At 31.6% G+C, this 24,054-nt stretch overlaps 1 protein-coding gene across 1 annotated transcript in view; it reads right to left on the reverse strand.

The window, feature by feature from the left end:
- Window positions 1-24,054, reverse strand: part of LOC130446871 (succinate dehydrogenase [ubiquinone] flavoprotein subunit, mitochondrial-like) — a 137,438-nt gene that overhangs the window by 22,311 nt on the left and 91,073 nt on the right. Inside the window, exons 7-9 of the mRNA XM_056783377.1 lie at window positions 23,275-23,457; window positions 19,250-19,441; window positions 15,916-16,059 (exon numbers count right to left, since the gene is read on the reverse strand). Of these exons, the coding sequence (XP_056639355.1) occupies window positions 15,916-16,059; window positions 19,250-19,441; window positions 23,275-23,457 (519 nt within the window). The remainder of the gene's footprint in view (window positions 1-15,915; window positions 16,060-19,249; window positions 19,442-23,274; window positions 23,458-24,054) is intronic.

The following is a 24,054-nucleotide window of genomic DNA, read 5'->3' on the forward strand; positions in this document are numbered from 1 at the left end:
TTGAACTGTTTATTAAACCGTTTTTATTTAAAAAATGTGGAAGATATACCAATAAAAGCAGAATCATAGTTAAGAAAAGAAGCCAATAACAATGCATTGAATTTCTGCACACAATTGAGATATATATGTGAGCGATATGCAGCTGTATGGTCCAAAAGCTGTTTGGATTATTCAGTTTACGAAAGGAGATCTCCTCTTAGAATCACTACAATCACAACCCTACAATGTGAAGTCTTTTCTATATCAAGGTCAATCCTAAATTATACTTTATTCGACCTGAAAATTCCCCTATTCCTTTCAAAAAATAACCCATTGAGAGTTTCTCTTTCTAGAAGGATGAGAAGCTACCCTGGCGAGACAATGACACTATACGACATCCCTGGGATTATAGCTACGCTATGCTACAGGCTCTTACACGATCGAATAGTTAAGCTGCCTTTTGTAAATCTAGGATATTGTCATTTATTTGGCAGTGGTTTACTGATAACGATTTGGCAACAGTATTTCTGATGGAAGCAATGTGACCACTACCAAAATCTCTTCAAAAGTCATTTCGTAACAGAAAGGAGAAACTGGAAAATCCATAATCTATACAGTTACACCTGAACAAAAAGGTATAAGAAGCTCAGCAAATCTGGATGAGATTAGCTGGAGGATATAGAAGGAAAAAACTGCTAAAAGCAGAAAAAAATCAACACGCAACGTGAACTATCATCACTAGAAGGAGAGGAGTATTAACGTCATGTTTATATGTCAGCATAAGAGTGTACATAAGCTAATGTAAATCATTTCTTCGGTGTTGTAGTTTAGTTTCATTCAGCCGTTTGGTATACATCTGTGCCATATTATGTGTGGTCGATAGTCTAGAAAAACCCAAGTGAAGATGTCATTGTTGAAATGACATGTATGTATGTAAATTTGAATTGTGTTGCAGGTTGAAGACTCGACATAAAACTGTTCAAGAGTTTTTCAAAATTCCAACGTTTCGATCTTTTATTTGATTTTTATCAATGCTTCAACATTCGAGTTACCTCTGACTCATTGGTGTGGTCGATCGTTTTGGAAAACCCAAGTGAAGATGTCATTGTTGAAATTATCGTCCTTTCTAGTATGTAATTCTGAATGGTGTTTTAAAATACCGATGTTTCGATATTTTCATAGTTATACATAATATAAGATAAGATTATGAATAGAATAGAAGAGAAACAATATCAGATTATAAATATCACTTGTGGATGGATACAACAATACTCAACTGTGCTATAACAAGTCTTAAAATGTTATTAGATTCTCAATAAAATAGACTAATTCATTATGCTTTGTTTCATTTGCAAGTATTTCAATTCACCCCAGACAATATTTCAACCGTCTATGAGATGAGGAGATGAAACAAATAGCATTTTTTTCAAATGTAATAGAGAAAATTTGATACAATGGTGTTAAATGATATTTTCCATTAGTAGAAAAGCATACGATCTTTTGTCCACTATATTTCCCTAATGGCTAGATTAATTAATCCCTATGCTTTGTGCGATAAACGCTGTTTCAAACTTATCCAGTCGTGCGTATTTATAGAGTGTGTAATCGAGAATGCTGTTTTTCGAGAAAATCATTCAAAATTTGGAAATTTTGAATGATATTATATATGATAAGCTTCGAGGTTTACAGTATAATGTGATTTCGCAAAAATATTTATGGCCATAACATAATGATCAATATTATCCTTATGACGGAAATATGTACCTTATATTTTTATAGGAAAATTGTAACTGCTATTTTATTTTTCGCTTCAAGTATACTAACTACATTTTTTAAGAATTATTTTCGTTGGTTGAAAGGAATATTCAATTTAAATTAGCCTGAGGATGCTATGCTCGGAAAAAATAATGTAATTATGTGAAATCAATACTTCATTTAAAATAACAAAAATTTATTTACACACAATTATTAAATTCTGTTAATAAACTCTTACAGGTATAACAAAAACCATATTTACCCTTCCTCTTACAACATTCAGAAGCATCAATTTAAAATTTTAATTATCCCTGTTTCCAATTATTTTATGCCCTCAATTACCTCTCCCGGTTCTCTTACATTCGAATTTCATTACAGCTAAATGAGCGCAAATAAAAATGTTTCTAGTTGTATAATTAATAGATTCTAAACGGCTGTATAACAACTGAAACATTACCGAAGAAATTAATAATCCAGCCCAGTTGTTGTATTCTAGTTTGTAAACTTGGAATTATATTACACAGTTAAAGAAAATTACAAGTGCTACCCGTAATAGTTAAATGAGGTTCTAATGAAACAGTAATTTTCAATGACTGGATGGAGGACGATTATCACGCTACAGGAAGACAATTGTTAGGTTTCTTTTTCTATTATTATTCTACTAGCTGCAATAATTTTTCTACCACAACCTTTTCATGGTGTAACCATTTTCAAACACGTCCAACATATTTGTACTCAACCAATTAAATGTTTTGAAAATTAGAATGTATCTTTGCAATCTAATTTTTTTTCTCGTGATAATTTATCTTGATTTTAATTTTCTTTTCTATGAAAATGAGTCTAAAATAACATGTAAAAATTGACTTCATATGGACTTTAATGTTGGAATTTCAGTAATTCAGTTCGATACTTTTCGGATGAAATTATTGACAGCTTTGAGCGGTTTCCTTAGGATCATAAGCATTGTTATTTTATTCTCAAAACTTGACAGAAATTGAAATCATTGATTTTTGTAACCGTCAAATGGATATAGAAGAACCGGCAAATATTGCTTGTATATAACTGTTGCCAGAAAAATCGAAGAAGTTGTATATACTTCGAGAGTATCAGAAAACTTGGTTAGAGGGAATTATTCATTCAAATTTAGGGAAAAGAGGAAGCATTCATTCAAATATTATATATAATGTTCATAATTCAAATAATTGTACTATAATTATACACATACCTCTTAATATTTTCAAATTTTTATAAATCATTGTTATTTTGATATTAATAAAGTGAAAATTGAAGGTACTTCCTATATTTTTAGTTCAAACTTTGAACGTTTTTCAAGTTAATAAGATAACCATTTTATATGGAGTAAATTATCATCACCTAAGTTGACGGTCAGTCGTCAAAGAAAATCGATATATTTTTGGTAATTGTTACTTACCTCTCTCAAAATATAGTTAAAATGCGTTGTTTATAATATAGGGAGAAGAAGAAATTTCCTTTAGTGATTCATTTCGGAACAATTGGGAGAATTGTGAATTTCTAATCTTCTTATTGTCGAAACCCGTTAAACAATTTAACTATTCTGCTCATTATTTAAATTTGTGGGATGTGCATGATACTGTCAGGAAAAACGTGTATTTAAAATTGGAATACTACTCAAAAATTCTTGCCTATCATGAAGCTAAAAGGATTTTGGAAAACCTCTTAAGACTTGCTATGAAAAAATTGCTAAACAACAAATCTTTAGTAAGAACTTTTGGACACCTAGGCTATTGCAACATGCACGCTTCCACCTATACTAATCCATTGATTTCTTGTAAAAAATGCACGATAACTAGCGTTTTATCCGTCCATCTGTTTGAATCTGCGATATTTCTTCACAGAAAGCATGCAGTGAGTTCGGGTTTTTTCTATTTAATTCCTGTAGATGTGTCGAAACGAAAATGTGATCATACTGATCCCATTAGCCAAATGACAATAGAAATGTCACCACTACCAAATTCTCATCAAAAGTCATTTTGAACAGAAAGGAATAACTGGGGAAAACATAATCTATATATATATATATATATATATATATATATATATATATACACCTGACAAAAATATGTAAGAAGCTAAGCAAATCTTGATGATATTAGCTGGAGGATATAGAGGAAAAAATTTTTAAAAACAGAAAAAAATCAACACGCAACGTGAATCATCATCATCAGAAGGAAAGGAGTATTAACGTCATGTTTATATGTCAACATATTGGAGAAGAATACCGTGCAACAAATGGATACAGTAAGCAGAATGCAAAATGTAGTCGCATGAAGAGAGTACATAAGCTAATGTAAATCATTTCTTCGGTGTTGTAGTTTAGTTCCATTCAGCCATTTGGTATAGCAATCGCTACGGCGTGGCGGCCTCTAAATACCACAACCGTTGGAGAAAAACGTATTGTATTGATCAGTAAGCGTGATCGACGATTCACGGGATCAGAGATAGCAGCTCAGATTAATGAATCTAGGAATCTGCCTTTGAGTACTACTATAGTGAAAATGGGAATGACATCAGTATAAAATTAAGAGGTTGGGTTCGGATTTTTTCCATTTAATTCCTGTAGATGAGTAGAAACGAAAGAAATTTTGGGCATTATTAGGAAAAATTTCATTAAATTAACCAATTCCATTGGACAAATGACAATAGAATTGTCAAGAAATAATGAGAACAAAATTAATTAATGGAATTACTGATATTATTTTCCATTTATTTTTCATGAAATCTTCGTTCTATAAATTGAGATTTTTGTTAATATTTACTTATTGTCAACGGTGAAAAATGAGCTATAATCTCTCGAGCCGAGAGTGCCACGACTTTTTTATTTGTTTATAGATATCCTCTTGTTTTGTATTACTCACTAATCCGAATAGGAAATATGCATGTATTTTTTTATTCCATTTTTACATAGCTATAACTTGATAATAGTTATTTATGCAACAAGTAAGTGAAGTTATACTTTTTTTCACGAGCAGGGTGGTTTGACCGCACGAGCCAAAGGTAGTGGTAGGATCGTGAATATTTACAATGTTGCTGGAAGTCAAACTAGTTGTTAACGTTAACATTTTCACTGCGGCATCCATTTTGTTTCTTATTGAGTCGTCTACGTAAACCTCCGCAGCTGCAAAATTTTTTTATGTCATACCTTATGCATGAGATAATGATCATCTGGAGCTTGTAAAAGAAACATATTAATTTCTTGGGTCTATAGCCAACTGATTTATTTTTCAAATATGCATTGAGTTTCGAGTATTTACCGATGTATACGTCGTTATGCGCCATTATGGTGCCTTTCAGTTTTTAATCAATCGACCAAAGTGTTGAAAACTTCCACATTATGGTAAACTAGTAACAATTTTTCTGTGAAGCTATTTATGTCTTTCTTAGTGCACTCAATAAAAGAATTATATTCATTCAAATACTGTTCCCTGGATTTCTCAGGGAGAAGATTCATAGTCGCTACAGTTGCCGAATCAACAACATCTTCTGATGTGCACTTACTTTCTTCACTATTACTCTCCCTCACGAATAGTACACTCAATTTAATTAGACACAAAAGGGATTTTCTTGAACGAATATCAAGAAATAAAAGTGTGACAGTTTATCGGAGAAACGAATTGACATGAGAAAGAAAGTGTTCACAGTCCAATATTTCGATAAAATAATTTTATATTTGCGTTAAAAAATGACACGTTACAGCACTTTTTTAACGCAAAGGCGTGAAAAAAAGAACCGCTATGGTGCATTTTTTCACGTTTTTGACCGATTCAAAAATTACATTCTGAATGCAAATGGGTGAAAAAACACTTGAATATTATAACGGACGTAGAAAAAGATATATAATTCACTAGCTGACCTGGCAAACGTTGTTCTGCCATATAAATTATATCGACGAAATATTTTTCTAGTTTAACAAAAATAACTTACATTCTATAAGTCTATAGGGATGTACTTATAATCGAAAGCGTTGTATAAACAGTGGAAGTATGTTTTATTTAGGTTAATAAAGAATTGTTTATTGAAATAACGAATATATTTCAATTATTAAAATTCTTGATAGCTGTCTAGACATCAAAAATAATTATTCATATTTTTACTATTAATTGTGCGAGGATATGCCACATATAGTTGTCCTATAACTACTTTGAAATGAGCCTGATATTCTACATCAGGCTCATACTAGAATGCTAGTCGTAGAAATAAATTTAATGTTATTGCTCGAGAAATTTGTTGGCGTTTTTAGTCAATTCCGCTACATCATTGTCTCTGTTCATCCTGTGCCTCTTCTGATTGTGATTGACGTAACTGCATCGTGCTCACATGCACATCTGCATTGTTTTGTTGGATTTTTTCTCCTGATCTTATATGCATGATATTTAATTGTTCGACGACCCAAATTGATCCCTTTATGTCTTGCTAGCATTGCTGACTGTAGGTACATATAACCTGCATCAATAAATCAAGTTAAAATACTTATTTGTGAAAAACAGTATCTTAATATTGTATTCGTTTGTTTATTATTTGACTTACCTTGTACAATAATAAAACACGTATATTTATTAAACACATACACGTTTATGTTTTGATTTAAAACTATTTGCAGAAAATGTTAAGTACAATATGTGCATGACAATTGCTCAGAAAACTCAAAATGATACGTATATCGGTCACGATCGATACACAGGGTAAATTAAATTATAAATAAGAATTTATCGTACTATAATTATTATATTCCATTACCATCTTGTAATCCTATTGCGGATCTGTGGATAAAATAAACCAAAGTAAAAATTTCGATGGAAAAATAGGGGTTGATTGTAGAAGGGTGAAAAATTGGAAGTAATATGAATTTAGTTATTCTAAGCTATGACGAAATAAGAATAAAAATTTTACCAAAAAAACTAAATTTTATAATCAACAAATAAAAAATTTTAACTGAAAAAAAAAACAATTAGGGGTGGGCCACTCTCAACATTTAGGGGGATAAAAAATAGATGTTTTCCGTTTCTTACACCTACCCACACCTGCACTCAAAATTTCATGAGAAGCGGTTAAGTTAAGCCGTTTCAGAGGAGTTTAACTAACACCGTGACACGAGAATTTTATATATATTTTCAAATCAATATTTTAAGTATCGGTTTTTAGCTTGGTTTAAACGCCTTTGTTTCGCTGGCTTTGGATACCCTCAATTGCTACGTACAGTATTGTTTTATTGGATGTTTCAGCTTCCAAAATATATTCTCATCAAATTTCAATACAATGTTAACAGTAGTTGCGGCAAAAACATAAAAAAAACCTAAATATTTTTCTATTCTAGAGATAGGATCACCTTATTTTGAAATACTCTGCATAAATACACAGATATATTTCCTTGGAGACATATGCGACGTATTTCAGAATGGAGTGAACTCCAGAAATTTTGTGCGCAAGGGTCTTGTGATACGGCCGGTATTATGGTGGTATTTATATTGTTGTCAGATCTTTCCTCTTTCTGGAAAAAAGTGACTTTATTATCTCGAATGGATCACCTTGTATATTTTTTGCTTATCGAATTCCTTAAAAAATGCGACTTAGATACTCCTATTTTAATGATTTTAGGATATGGTAATAGGCGTAAAGTTAACAAGAAACGTGAAACGTGTAATATCTTTAATAATTTATTCCCTAAGCGAAATCCCATAACAAGTTCTATTGTCAGTATATTAGTAAAAAAATTCAACGAAACTGTTTCAGTAACAAATTTATGCAAATCAAGGCGCAGAAAAAATATATCAACTGAAAACAAATCTTTAGATTTTTGTGTCCTGTTAAGAGTCAATCCACACTTGAATACTAGACAAATATCCAGGGAACTTGATATTTCGCAAACATGTGTAATGAAAATTTGATAATAGATTCCATCCATACGAAGTAACGTTAGTTCAAGAGTTGTCAGATAGACGTGAGAAGTTTGCAGACCTAATGATGGAAAAATAAAATAAATACGATCCAAATGTTTGAGTAATGTTATGTTTTGCGGTGACGCCACTTTTTGAATTAATAGAAACGTGAATCGGCATAATTGTAGATACTGGTCACGTAACATTCCTTGTTGGATTCGTGAATCTCACATCCAATATCCCGAAAAAATGAATGTATGGGCTGGAATAATAGGCGACAAAAGAATTGTTCCCTTTTTCATTGAGGGTAACTTAAATGGTCCTACGTATTTAGATTTATTGGAAAATAGTATTATACCTGAGTTGGCTCGGATATTTCCGACTCCAAGTATTTTCAATTACATTTGAAAAAAACTTCATTATTAGAAATTTTCAGACAATAACAATATTCGGACAATATTAAGCTACAACAAGATGGTGCCCCACCTCATTATGTGTAGTGAGACAATATGTAAATAATGTGTTTCCCAGAAGATGGATTGGAAGGCGTGGTTTTATCGAATGGCTTCCGAGATCACCCAACATGAATCCTTTAGACTATTTATTGTAAAGTCACTTATAAAACATTATTTATCAAACAAAACCTGCTAATATTTAGGAATTACAAGATAGGATTACCACAGAGATAAAAGAATGGAGCAATCAGGAATGCTGAAAAATGTATTGTAAAGTTTTAAAAATCGCATGACTTGTTGTATTGAAGTGAAAGGACAACATTTTGAGCACCTGCTGTAATCGCTTTTACTGTATGTTTTCTAAAATTCGTAACTTTTCTACTTTACAAATGTGGATTTACTTCCAACATGACAAAAACATTTAAAGATTTGTCTTCAGTTGTAGGTTTTCTGTGTCATAATTTGAATAAATATTCTACAGCACCAGTTTCTATAACTAACTTACTGACACTAGACCTTGTTACGAGATTTGTATTAGCACATGAATTTTCAAAGAATATTCAAATTAAACGAGTTCATTCAACTTGGTGGAGATACTGCAAATGTACTATAACTCGGAAATTATGGTATTTAGGTATAAGGAACATGATATGAGAAAATATTAATTAATTCTTTAGGATTTCTAAAAACACAATTGTTATTTGTATGTCAAGGACTGAAAGTGCTACTTTGTTGGACGAGTCTGAAAATTGCGAGACGAGCGAGGCGAGGCGAGCAACAGACGAGTCCAACAAAGTAGTATTTCAGCCGCGGCATACAAAACATTTTTTAGACGACACATAAGATCCAAAACTTTTTCAATTACACTGACACAACATTACTTTTAACAAATAATTAATAAATTAATATGGACATTGCAAATATCATATAATTATCTATTATTTATTTTCTTTCCTCAGTGTAATTGATGAGTTTTGGAACACTCAAAACGCTACTTTCGTTATGTAAATGAATACATAACGAACAACTTTCAGGTGGCGTCGTCTAAAAAATATATTGAGTGATCATGCGAAATAACAAAGGAAAAAAGAAGGATGTGACAACAATGTAGATACAACGATAATACCCGCCTTATCACAAGACCCTTGCGCACAAAAATTTATAAAAATCATACAAGACGTTTCCGAGATAATCGGGGCGTTCCATACATAAAACTCACTCGAAATACCAGTAAGTTACATTATTATGAGTACATTGTAAATGATTAATACCAATTTTCCATTGTTTCGGATGTGAAGCAGATGAAAATAACATTTTGAGGTCATTCTACAGAAGTAGCCTGTCATTTCTAATGGCATATGAAAGGAAAGGTAACGTCGTGGATTTGAAATGCAATATAATCTTATATCATATAGATTAGATACTAAAATTAGAATTATGATCGCCAAATAAACTAAGCAAAGTGACTGAACGATTTCTTGAATATTAAACAAGTCGTTATCTTATTTTTGCATGAAGTTCTGCCAGATTCATGAAACATTCTAAATGTTTATTATGGTTAACTTATATTAAGAACATTTCATTCACTAGTTCTTCATCTGAATTATTTTAAAATATGCTGATATAAGCGAAAGCAGTGTCCCCTAATGTACAAACCGAAATAAAAAAGGACACATAATAAGACCTAAGACAGATGAGCATAACGTTTAAAATACGGGGTGCATATTTAAGTTGGAGGGTTGGTTTTTATAAGTATTATTTGCTTTTCATGCCCTTTGATGATAAGCTACACGAAGGAAGTGGCTTGTTATTTATTTTCGTGGAAAATTTATTAGAGAAATAAAAAGGAGAGAGCGTGATATTTGTTTAAAATTTAAATTACAGATGGCTTAATGAACCTTCATGTCATTATTTAGTCTTTCATATAGATGCGAGTCTTTCGAAATAACAACTAACTGAATAACTAGATTAAGTGACAATTATCTATATTTCATATTATTCAAAAGTATATCAAGTACCTACCAATAAACAGATAGTACTGAATATTTTCTCACAATTTCTTGCAACTCTCTTATTTAATTCCGAAGTGAAATAATATATGATAAGACCAATTTATAGAATTCAACTATCCATCATTTCAATTTATTCCATGCGGAATCCAGAATATTATCAATTTGAGCCAATAACTTATCGCTGTTCATATTATATGACCCCTCAATGGAAGAGAAGATACTAGATGTCCACTTAACGCTCAGATGATACAAACCGACGTACATCTTTAATGTAAGCTTTAATGGTTTTCCAGCACGACCCTACCCGTCCAAGAGCTAGCTGCAAAAAACCTGGACTATCGAATTAACGGATGAAGTTATTTTTGAATGATACTACTCACTGTAACTATTCAAAAAATCATTTAGTGCCAGGGCAAATATGGTGGATAGCATTGCTATATTTTTTCTAAGGTACATTTTTTGGATATAAACTGTACCAATCGAGTAACCGTTTGAAACTGATTGAAATTTAGTTTCGAGTAATTAGAAAATAATTATGAACAAGTGCCTCGTTATATCTGGTGCTTACCCCATGGCACGACATTTCTTTTTAATTTTTTTTATTGTGTTACCGTACCTATCGAGTAACTGTTTCAAACTATAATCAAATTGAAGTTTCAACTTTTCTTATTAAGAAAATACATAAGTGCCACTTTTATTTTAGTGAAAAATGCCTGGCACGATACTTCTACTATCACAATATTAATTTTCCTACAATGATGCAAGATGCTGGATATCATCCTGAGTGTTATGGAGAATTCGTGATATTTAGAGGAAAATATAAAGATGAATACGAGATACTACAGTATGAAAATGTGAGTACTATAAAAAAACTACATACGTTCGTTTAACGTTCACCTTGAAAATAGAGTCACTGATGAGTCGTTCACAAAAGGTCATATTTCTACTGTAGAGACTCTTACTTTATTCAATATGACAAAATGCTAAAGAAGCTAACTGCATCAATTTCTCACCAGAACAATTCGGAAGGACAGTTTATGACAATAAAGTTGAGTCACTTTGGTTCGAAGGTGATCCAACACCTCTCATCAGGAAAATCTCATCTACGTCGATAAAATGATTTTTTAAGTCTGAAACATGCCAGTTACCTAGTTCATTACCAGAAAGATCTTTTAAATTATAAACTAATTTCGAGATAACTTTGTTGACAATACAACGAATGTATTTCGGAGCAAATGTAGTTGCAAAATTATTAGACTTGGAGGGAAGAGCATAATTCTTCTTCCTTGACCTATCACCAACATTAAATTGCAAATCTCTTTCTATCTGTGAATATCTTGAGGATGATAACGAGTGTTATAAAGAATTTTTTGCACTTTAACCAGCGACATTAAATTCTTGAGAATAGAGGAAGTGAAAACAGTACCAATGGAACACCAAAAAGAAAAACTTGGATATGACAGATAGATATGACCTTATTTATTGTCATGATATAACTTTGGTATATAAATTCTGTTAGCAGTTGGAACAACAATCTATCAATTAGATAAGAAATTGTATTAGATGACGAAATATATTTCAAATATTATTGTTAACTCTGAATGTGGGATTATGTGAGATCTTCTCTATCATAGAAGTATATTAAGAAAGTGCTTTCAAAGTCACTGAAGGAAAGTTCGGAGGAAGAATAAGATAAAGCAGGATGAATCTCTGGTACAGAGATGTAGAGATATTCATGGATCGCGTTGGCAAGATCGCATGATATGAAGCAGTAATTCTTGTTGGGGACGCGAGGGATGGCAAATAATAACTAGCCGCTTCCATAGGTACCATAGATAGAAAAATATAAATTTAGTTACAGCATAAGCTTTTTTTCAATAAAATCTATTCTACCTTCTCATTCTTTCTTTCTTTCTTTAGTAATTTTCATCTGCACTCCTGTTCCCGTCCTTATCTTGTTTTTGTTTTTTTTTTTTTCGCAGTTCTAGAGCTGTCATGCTAGTGTTCAACCATACCAAGGACCAAACCGGTACACCATCGACTAATTAAATTCAACAACTAGGAATTCAGTTGAGTGCTGAAACCTTCCCGGCTTTTCATATTTAGGTCCCAGACTTATCTTTTATAAATAGAAATTGAAATTTATATTTTTCTAAAATTTACCCAGGAATCTGTTCTCTTTCTCAAATAAGTAGAAAATACGAATTTACACGGAAACTATTATACAAAATTTGCTTACAAAAAAAGGAAATCAATAAAAATAATTAGAATCCTGTGAGCACCAAATAACGTTGAAATGATATGAGAAAAAATCACCGGCGAATATAAAGAATAATATCACCACAAATTTTACTAAGTTTACTTTGATTGAAACAGTTTTAGAGTGTAGATAGATAGAAGACGATTTAGCAATGGAACTAGAGTTTTATTGAATTTTTCGAATGGGGTGGGAAGTCGATAGTAAATTAATGTTCACAAAAACTCAAATGTTAGAATAAATAAATCATAAGTGACTTCGGTGCCATAATATATGAGCAAAGGAATATTCAATATGTTTGAAACGTAAAAATCCGAATGGCATATTACAATGTTAATATAGTAACTCATATTATGTATTTTTTATTTCACTTTCAGTTAATATCTTTCTTTACAAAGTATACCCATAATATAATTATTATCACATCTTATATTTGATCTATTTTTGACTCAAAAATAATAGACTACGTTGCAAGTGCTGAAAAATGAGTAGAATATAATTTATGTGATACTTTTTATAACATTTGCCAATATTTTTCAAATTTATTTTTTCACAACAAATTATAAAAAAAATTGAAAGTGTTCAAGTAGTAGTTGATGGTAACAGAATTCGATAATTAGCACCCGATCATTATTCTTTCCTTGAAAACTTATTCAATAACTTTTTGAACTCCTTTCAGTAATTTGAATATTGGCATACCTCGATTTCTAAATATATTATATATTTTTAATTACATATCGTTTTTATTTATTTGAGTTCTGTTCCATTAATTAAAACGATTTCATGAATTAATTATAGTCGAAGTATAATTTATATGTAAATTTTTCAATATATATATATCTCAGCTTTATTTCAAATTAAATTATTTATTATCTCCACAAATTTCAATCAAATTCCACGCCATTCAGGTAAACTTTGTATCAAAATTTTCCAGTTTCTTTTTTCGAGGGATAAAGATTTATCTAAATTGCTCATTATTATCAACGAATAAAAACAAAAATAGAATATACACTCTTGTTGGTATGATTGAAGTCGGGCTTACCAAAACGCGCCAGCACGACTCGACGTTCGCAGTTATCAATGTTTATACGAGGGTGATCCAACGAATATTTAAGCCACTTTCATAGTTTGGCATTGATTTCATTGTAATTTTTTTTATCAAGTGCAGGTAGTATCACCCTGATTGGGGTCAATAAATGGGTTTTGCCTATTGTTATCCATTTACAAACACTGAAAATAGTGTGCGAAAGACTTGCCGATAGGATACTCGTAAAAAGGAAAGAATTTTATTTTAACTGAATAAAAATTAGGCATAGAAAAAATAAATTATACAGAAATTACATTATAAAAAAATCATAATATTCTTTGTCATCTGAGGAACTGTCATTTCCTCTTGACGTTATAATTAACGGGTCAACGGTCCGATCGATCAAGTAGTCAAGATCCCACATTTTCTCCTCTTCTTTAATGGCATGCTGGACTGCTTTTCGCCAATTCTCTGGTGTCAACTCTTTAATAGCTTGATCAAATAGTAGCTTAACGTCTTTCATTTTGAATGTCGTGTTGTGTCTTGCTACAAATCCTTTCACTTGCGCCCATATAAGTTCTATAGGATTTAGTTCGCAATTACATGGCGGAGTGCGCAGCACAGTTACACTATGTTTTTCTGCTATATCTTCCACATCGTATTTCATACAACGATGTTTGTGTAAATTTGCTATAGCTTATAGTTCTTTTTTTATCAAATTATCTTCAAATTCAAGACTTTTGGTGGTTAAACAGTCAATAATTTCTTGTTTTCGCCAAGATGAAGTTGGAGTCTTCTCTATGCGTCGATAATGATGACTTGCTTTATCCATAACTACTACTGAATCAGCAGGAGGATATTTTATCATTTCACTAAAATAGTTTTCAAAACCATTCGAATCCATATCCTCGTGGTAATCTCCCGTATGGCACGAATGAAAGGTTAACAAACATTCTTTTAAAAATCCCTCTTCGCTTCCAATATGGACGATTATTAGTCTTTTCCCTTTACCTGAAGGTACCTTAATACCCGTTGACAGGCCTTCCATGAAAGCTTGGCGAGCACTGGTTATATTTTTGTCTTGCCATATTTTTGGTACTGTATAACATTCATTGACCCACGTCTTATCAAGATAAAAGATTTTCTTCTGCTCTGTTCTGTACTGCTTTATACTTCTTAAGTATTTTCTTCTCCGGCAAACAATTTCGTCGCTTTACGGTTATGCTTTTCCCAGGCAAAATACATATTTCTCAAAGTGGTCCATACAAGTTTTTTAGTTGTCAACGGAATACTGTCATCTGTGAATACTATTTACGGCTTAACAGCAAATACTGATGCGTTACACTAAACAAATATACATATAAAGGGCTAAGGGGTAAGGCACCATTAGACTTACGGCGCATAGTTAAGCAAAAGCGTGAAAGAAATAAACCGTACTTTTTCTTAACGCTTTTTGACCGATTCAGAAATTACATTCTTTATAAATGCAAATAAATAAAAAAAACCTGAATATTATTAAGAGACGTAGAAAAAAATATTCTTAAGCAAACTCTATATAGGGATGCATAAAGGGCAATTTTTCAAATAAGTCTTCAAACGCTGCTCTGGATTTTCCGTGAGAACTAATTTCATTGCAATTTTCAACAATAAGTGTTTGTAATTGTTTGACATATTCTATGATATTACTTGCAAGTGAATTCTGAACTAGAAAACTTTTGTTATTAGGATATGCTTTGAAGATATGACGGTCTCATTTTGAAATATATTTTTATCATTAATCATTATGCAGATAGTACAAGAATGCTGCAGAAGTTACATACGCGACTAATCAAGAAAACTTAAAAGCGCAGCAGAAACATTATACATTCTCAAAAATTCTAACTTGTGAATATATGTAGATAAATCTTACTTTCTTGTAAATTCATTTTATATAATTCATTCTCTGTTCAAATCTCTAACAATAAACTTGTAATTGCTTTAATAAATATATTTCTAAAAATCTTTAGGAAAAACAAAATTCAAAATACCTTTTTTTGAATAAATACCCAGTAATATATAAACCAAAGCATCTGCCATCCGTATTAGAAAGATTTCTATTGCCGCATGTAAAAACTTTTGAAGAATTATTATTATTAGTTATCATTCGTAAAACATCCATCCACAAAGCACATTCGTGGCATTTTATTGCTGTAGCCAACTTAAAACATAGAGAAAATAGTTTAATTTAAAAAAGTATTGCTCTCATCGCGGAAAATAGGGACAATCGGTACATTTATGCACTTTTCTCTATGACGCGACGTTTCGGTTCATGCATTTTACCCAACGGCGACTTCGAGTGATCGGAAAAAAATAGCATCCGATATTTAATTAAAGTCGGCTCAGCAAGGGAAAGAATATTCGGTGTTATGTTTGTAGCACTATTTATTATGGAGGATGATAAAATATTCTCTAAAGTTGATCCCTATCACAAAATCAGATCATTTGCACTTGATTAATAATCTGCTTATATACTTACCGGATAATCATCTCGAGCATGGGCACCTCTGGATTCTTTTCGTTGTTCCATGGCATATATAGCTTGTAGCGCATTGATGAATAGATTTTGAAGCTCAAGTGCTTCTACCAAATCAGTATTCCAAATCATGCCCGTATCACAAATCTGAAATGAAAATTATTATTGATAATGAAGAAAGTTTATCTAAATACGAAAAGAAAATTTTTCAACCATTTTTGATTGTTCAAAAAAAATAAGCTCTCGTTTTGGCGTATGTTCATTGTGCATAGAGTGCCAAGAGGCAATTAATTTTTTTGTATCTATTATTAGTCAAAATTATGTTACAGTAAGATTTGTAAATCCTGATAATTTCGTAAAATTTATGCAATATCAGGTGTATTTACTTAATGTGCACATATATGGTTTCAATAATCCTTTTTTTTAATATAACTGGAGAGAAGTATCGGGAAAGCTTCTCCAAGTATTGCACCAAAGATACTTTTGAAATAGTGAGAAAACAGTTTTTCTTGTTAAGTATATTTAAAGCACAGCTAAACGGCAAAAATAATGATTATTTTCTCAAAACTTTACACCTCCTATAAAGAGTGACAACAGCATATTCCACACCATTCTGCAATCACTTGAAAAATCCTATAATATATTGATTCCTAGACTGGGTGCTTCCTTAAGATTAGTTCACAAAGTGAATGAAGGAAATTCAACTCAAAATATGAAGATTTAATTTAAAATAAAATATTTTTTTTGTGACGATCCATTATAAATACTTGATTTTATCTCCCATTGTTCAAAATTTCAACAGCTTCCAGTATTTTCTGTTAAAACTTGGCATAAGAATCACACGAGATTTTCCAAATAGTGTAAAAGATAGTTTTCCTCTATAGCCAGATACTTTCTAGTCCGCTTCATTATCTACGCCCCTGTCGTTATAATGATCGAGTATATACTGTTTCTTTTTTTTTGGAAAAAATTAGAAGACTCTCTAAAAGATTAGAATATCCTAAACATTGCTTCATAATGGGTGAATTCATTTCCTTCAAATTTCCACTTATTATTTGAACATCAAACAATAATGTGTTACATGAAAAACCTAAAAACTGATTTAATTGTGAGTGATATTGTTTTATTTATAGGTTCATTTTCGTACGAGTAAATTATCATAATTCATCAATTATAGTACAAATATTTTTCATCATCTAATGTTTACAATAAACTTATTTCTTTCATAGTAATAAAATTTCCGAGCAGAATATTTTTTCGAAATTAAACCAATTAGGATCGTTTAATTATGTTATTAAAGACAAAAAACTTATACAAACAATAATACTTTTTTGTCTGAATGGTCAGTATTTTGTTAGCAAGTAAAATTTGCGATGATGATTTTCTAAGATAAAATGAGAAACAGAAAAGTGTATATTTCAAAAAACTTTTTTCGGCTTCCACAACAGCTTTTTGAAATTTACAAAATGCAAATTATCCGTGGAACATGTGCTTTTAGGAAGCATTTTCTCTGATCCTGATTTCTATTGGGTGCACGTTCAAGCTGGTGGTAGTGGAAACAAAATTTAAAAGCACTAGCCACGTCAATGATGTCTAAAGAATTAGATGGAGTCTCACTGTAGAAACATTCCATGCCTAAGACAATCCAAATGATGCATAACAATAACCCCTAAGAAGTCTGAAGACCTTCTCGTGATGACTAGAAACAACATCAATATGATGGTCGGTCTTCTTATAGGTTACTGCCCTGTTAAACATCTCCTTAAGATATTAGTCATGACAAGGGAGGACAATTGTAGATTCTGCGATCCAGCCATAAACACATCTCAAAAAAACATCTTCCTTTGGGAGGAGTCTATCTATTTTGGAGGCAGAACAATAAGAAGTACAGTATTTTACAAAATATCTTCTAGGTATATCAATTTCCAAATAACCTTCTTAAAATAGCTGCTTTTTCTTAAGGATTCATATCAAAAACTCTTGTAAATATAATATGATATTGACAATTTGCGTTATTATAATCACCTGCAATATCGATATAAAGAAAATAAATGTGAGCAGCAATCAATCAGTTGCACCAAAATTTATGAAATAGAACGATACATTTCACTGAAATTGTTTAGGCCGTATACTGAACATACTATTTACACCACCACTACATCAACACTCACGATTACACTGTCTGACGCGCGTTTGATACTCAAGTTATCGTCTTTAGAGACTGAAGGTAAAATCATCGACACCTTTCTCTTTCCTATGTGTGTGCACCATTTCCAAAAATTCGCCCTTTCTTGTATTTGATTCTGTTTTATGAATTTTTTAATTTTGATAAAAGTTTTCTCATATTTTATGATTTTTTGATGCAGTATTATTTTTATTATCGTATCGATGACCTTTTAATCTATTTTCTAAATATTGACAGGTCTGTCCTATGTAAACAGCATTACTAAATATAGTATTACTTTTTTTGCTCTTGAGTATTTTTGATTCAAGTTTAGAGAAAAATTTGAATAATGTATTATATTATTTGTGACTTAAATTGATTTCATATTTATATAAATAACTGTATTGATGTTGCGAAAGTCCTTGTACATATAGTAAGGAAAAATATTATATGTTTTGATGTTTTTTTTAATTGATTATATTTATCTTTTTCTTAAATGTGTTGTTTATCAATTTTTCGGGATAATTAATGCTCTGGATGTCATATTATATTAAATTACAAAAACATAAGAGTAGATTATGCGAAACTAATTTGGTCCTCAAGATATTTGAATTCCAATTCATGTCATCCAATGTCACAAAAAAGATCAGTGAAAATAAGTTTGGCTGATAGAGCTTATCCACCTCTCAGATCCTGAATTCAGATGCTTAGCAATGCAAAAAGCAAAACTGCATTATAAGATACTATAGTTAATTATGGAACAAACCAGAAGCTAAACATCAAAATAATAAATATTTTCCTTCACCATATATAGAAGGACCTTCCTAGCAACTATCGATTTATTTCAATAAATATGGTATAAGTCACAAAGGACATAATACGTTATGCAATTATTACACCAAACTAAAATCTAAAATAGCCAAAAACTGAGGAAGTAATATTATATATCCAGTATTATTCATGTTGTAGGTCAATATAATCACGTCACGTCATAATTGTCAATGTCTTGTCATATTTTGATAAAAACTGGAATAGATTGAAACCTAAATTATTACCTGTTATTTTAAACTGATTGTGTATTAAAATTGAAGACGATTCATCACGAAAAACATAAAAAGGTTTAAGAAATAAAAGTTGAACGAAATCAAATATGTTACTGGGAATATACTCTACCTTTATGTCACTCAATTCACAATAGAGTTCGGAGACTACTTTACAACCCTGTTCAAGAAGCTCTTGTGTTCTAAACACAGCCGCATGCTTCTGCATCGCTTTTTGAAGTTTCAGCCGCAACGTACCAACTGATTGTTTTCCATCCGCTTTCCGCATTCTATCGAAATTTTCTAATGAACTTTGCCCAAGACTCTAAAACAAAATATAGGAAAACGTAAAATAAAGTGTGAAACTTTTGGAATTCCATTTTATCCTTAGTCCTTCGGACTGCCAATAAGTTGTGTAATTGATTGTCTAATAAAGATTGGAATTACAACTTGAATTATTACAAGGAAATTGTTTTCTTTCTTGAACGTTATTTCAAGGAATCGAATTAAACAAGATAGGTCTTTAATAACATCTTATAAATTGAAAACAAAATACCACTACTATTACATTCAGTAACATCAGAAATGTTACATACAGAAGGAATAATTTTTTTACATTGTTTTTTTTTGTCAACTCAATAACCATATTTGAAACAGGCTATAATCGAAAAATATTTTATCAAGAAAATTATTTGCGATAACCGAATAGTCAAATATTGTTGATTAATTCGCTCGTCTTCTTTTGTTCAGTAATGTAAATGCCTAAGTTCCAGAATGTCAAAGTTATCATGATTGTGGAAGGAATAAAATTGTGGCATATCGAGACGTTGGTACATTATATCCCGGAATCGCCTATCGTGTACTGTACTGACAACAATGTATGTGTGTGTGTGTTTGTGTGTGGGTGTGCAAAAGAATAAAGGAATACAAAGAGAGAGAAGCACCACTGAACTGTAAAATACATCTTCAGGAAACTAACTCTACGAGACTGTTTCACTGACCAATATTTTGGAGAGGAAAGTACACAAGTTATTGCGCGTTTTCGAGGTTTGACTGTACACTACAGTTATAAAAATTTGAGCGTGAGCAAGTAAGAACAGCCGTCGGCAATATCTCTGAAACGGATTATATTACAACTTCATCAAAACAAAATTATAACAATACTGACCTCGAGAAACATGTGGAAATTATTCTTTAGGTCCAACATTAGAGGGCATATACTTGAAACTATAAAATGAAAACATAATTCACTCAATTAATTGGCACTTTATATACAATAATCGAATTCTTCGCATTTTTTTATTCCTATCTCTTCAACTGAGAGGTGAGTGTTATGAAAATATATCTGCAAGTCCGATTTAGCTTAACTGATTTTCATAAACTTGATGTTGTTTGAAAGAGTTTTTGTCCCGCAATATAAAATAACGTGAATGCTAGAGAGCGTTGTTTCATATATTTTAGATATTTTGATTCCTCTTGAAAAATTGAAATAGAAGCATAAAAGATTGAATAGGTCTTTAGAAAGTAAATTATCATCAAAATAGCGAAAACCGCATGTCAATATATTTTTTTTTCTTTTTTTCTGTCCGGAGATATCTAAACGTAAACGGCGAGATTTTTTCTTCATACGTCTATTGGGCTGATTCGCCCAAACGGAAATTGAAAATTTATTATGGATGGAAGAATCTCACATTGGCCTACTTGCAAAAATTGAAATAATTCTCATAATAATCTTATTATTGCCTTTAGATGACGTTATCTAAATGTAAAGCTAATATATTGACAAAAAGAATGAATCATCAAATTAAAGTAGAAAATCAATTAACAACTCAGATTTATTACGTGATTAGTGGTTCCCTAGGTGTTTCTGTTTTGTAGGGTCTACTCCAACGATGGATACACATACGGAATTTAGCAGAATAAAGCTCTGTATGTCCGTCGTCGCGTCGATTGCGAGCTGTAGCTATAGCTGTAATGTTTTTCGTTTATGGAACAGGATAATCTGTGATTTACTCTTGAAAATAGCACTCATACTACCTTGAACGACAATGACTATAGACGAGAAAAAGATGGTTAGAAGTTACTTTTCTTCATTGCATGTAACAGATGAAACAGTTTTAAGAAACTTTACCGGACGATGACGGGGAATATTAGACTCTTTACCCACACGCTGTTATGGATGATTGCGTTTCTTAGGAAGAATTTTCACAGAAAGACGGGCTGAATAAGATGACAAATTGAAGTGGAATTTTAAAAAATATTGATGAAGTTCACGAAGTTATTTGAACTGAATGTTTTGGAATGCCACGGACATTTGTTTTCAGCTTATACAATGTTCTCCATATTATGAATACCAGTGAGGGTTTATTTCTTTTCATGCAAACATAATCAACGCATATTTCTATATTTCTTGCTTCTGTTCTATCACCAGAAATTTTCCTGTTTCCTCTGGTCTGCTATATAAATATAATTTTCATGGGTATTGAGAGGAATAATTAAAATATTTTCCAAAAAATATCTTCGGCTTAGGTAACATTAAAAGCATATCTCTGTATCTCTCTGCTATGCCACATTAAAACTCAACGAAACTCATTAAAGTGTCGGAAAGCGTTGAAATGTCTATTAGCGATTTTAAGTGGAAATTAACTAATTTTCATTTAAATATAACTCACTAACAAAATTTATTCAACACCAAAATGTGAAATAATTTCAGTGATATTGAAAATATAACTTGGGGAATCAAGTAATCATATAATACCACGTTATCAGTTCTAAGGTAAATGGAACGATGAAGATTTCCTGGTCTTCTCGGTCGCATTCCATTGCTTTGAATTGCGTAATATGAAGAAGAAGGTGGAGACGAAGCTTTATATCACGAATACCAAGGTGACCAACTTTTGGTAGCGTGATATATGTCAAGTTCAGAATCCTAGGACTCCAAGAACTTACTCATCTTGAGATGGACTAAACATATACATACATACGAGGATTGCTACTTAGGTTTTTAGATAGACATATAAAAACAAATATTTATAATTGGATGTGGCTTTATTGTTTTTGAAAATATTCTCCCCTATGATAAATTCACTTTTGCACGTGTTTGAACCATATTTTTCCATTCCTCCAAAACATGTGATTTGAACGGATCAAACACTTCATCATTTATTTTTGATCTGCCGCAATAAGAAGAAATCATCGGCTGGCGGGAAAGATTCGACTGGAGCAATTGGTTTCCTGATTTTTTATATCCCTTCTGCCAAAAATAGGCTGGTTTACCATTCAGAATTGACCATTTTGTGGCGGGAAGATATGTCCAGGTATTCTGAAAAAACACGACGACCATTCGCTTGAAGTGCCTCGAGAGCAAACAACTTTTGTTGGATTTGGCTCGTCTTGAAATACCCATACAGTCGATTATTGTAAGCTTATAAGGAATTATTTCATTACGCAAAACGTGACATTTGCAGTAAAAAATATATATACACCTTCAACTTTACATAAAAAAAATCAGTAATATTCATTTGAAAGAGTTCTTTTGTAGATAACAGTCTAAGGACGCCGTTTTCATAATGAGTCGTCCTTTAATTGAAAATATAAAAACTAGAATTCACCTCGTATCGATAAGTTCAAGTGGTAACATGAAATTTAATATCCTACTTACTTTCAGACTCAATTTCTCAATTTACTCCTTATTTTTCAGTAGCAAAGAAAAGTGTACATTAAGTGGTACCTTTTATTAGACGTGTTATCGGCTCTCAAACTCTAATTTAAAAAGACTTATATTTGAAACCATCATAAAAAATATGATATTGGTGACCAAATTTCTAACCAGGGCTTAAGGTGTACGTTTGAAACTGTACAGAGCTCTTACTTAGTTTTGGTTCATTGTTAGATGCCGAGTTTTATGATATGAGCGCGCTCAGTCAGTTAATATTGTTATCCATATTAATAAGGAATAAAACATAGAGATAAAGTCGGCATGCTTATATGTAGAGGCATCTTGCGAATAAAAAGATGATCATCTAAGTATTCCTGACTGTAATTTTACTCATTCAATGGACAACTGTAAAATTGCGTGCCTAACCCGTTCTTCCTGATTATTCGACACACTACGTATCGTAACATAAAAAATCAGAATTTATACTGAAATGAAGTTACCTCGTCAATATCTATCACATCACCAGGACAACTATACTGAGCAATAGTATCGGCAACTGATTTTCCAAAAACAATAGTTTCCAAAAGAGAATTAGCTCCAAGTCTGTTGGCACCATGTACAGATACACAAGCACATTCGCCGCAAGCGAATAATCCTTGAACTATTTGATCTTTTCCAGGGGCCTAGAACAAAATTCACTTGTAAATATCATTACATTACTTGTTAAATAATTTGGATTTTCTTTGTATTCATATTTAGTCTCGATAGTAATCGCATAGATAATTGTTAATTTATTGGTATGCTAGAATTTCAATTTCATCGTTGCTTGTTGTTGGATATGCACTTACACAATATATGATCGGCAAGTATTTGCCTATTATCAGTTAATCATTTTGTGCGTGTCTTCTTATCTTTGTAGAATTTGACGGTAATAGTAATTTTTATTTATCGTATTGAGAAAACTTTCGATTTTTAATTATTCCGAAAGACAATATATGGGTGCTAGTTTCTTACAGTCAAGGATAGAGGATATATAACAAAATATTCTAAGTTTGATAACTACTTAAACTTACTATATATACTTGTATACCAACCAAAAAAAAACACACAAAAACATATGTAAAACGTAAAATTAAACTATGTCGCACGGGTCGAATTACTAGGAGCAGCGTAGCTACGCTGATAAGTAGGCGTTCGAGATCTGTCCCAAGGAAGAATGAACTTCTCTCCGATCCAAAACGTCTCACCTGGGTTCGTTTGAATAAGGAATAGAAGGGGTG

Source organism: Diorhabda sublineata, chromosome 7 (assembly GCF_026230105.1).
Source record: "Diorhabda sublineata isolate icDioSubl1.1 chromosome 7, icDioSubl1.1, whole genome shotgun sequence".
Lineage (NCBI taxonomy): Eukaryota > Metazoa > Arthropoda > Insecta > Coleoptera > Chrysomelidae > Diorhabda > Diorhabda sublineata.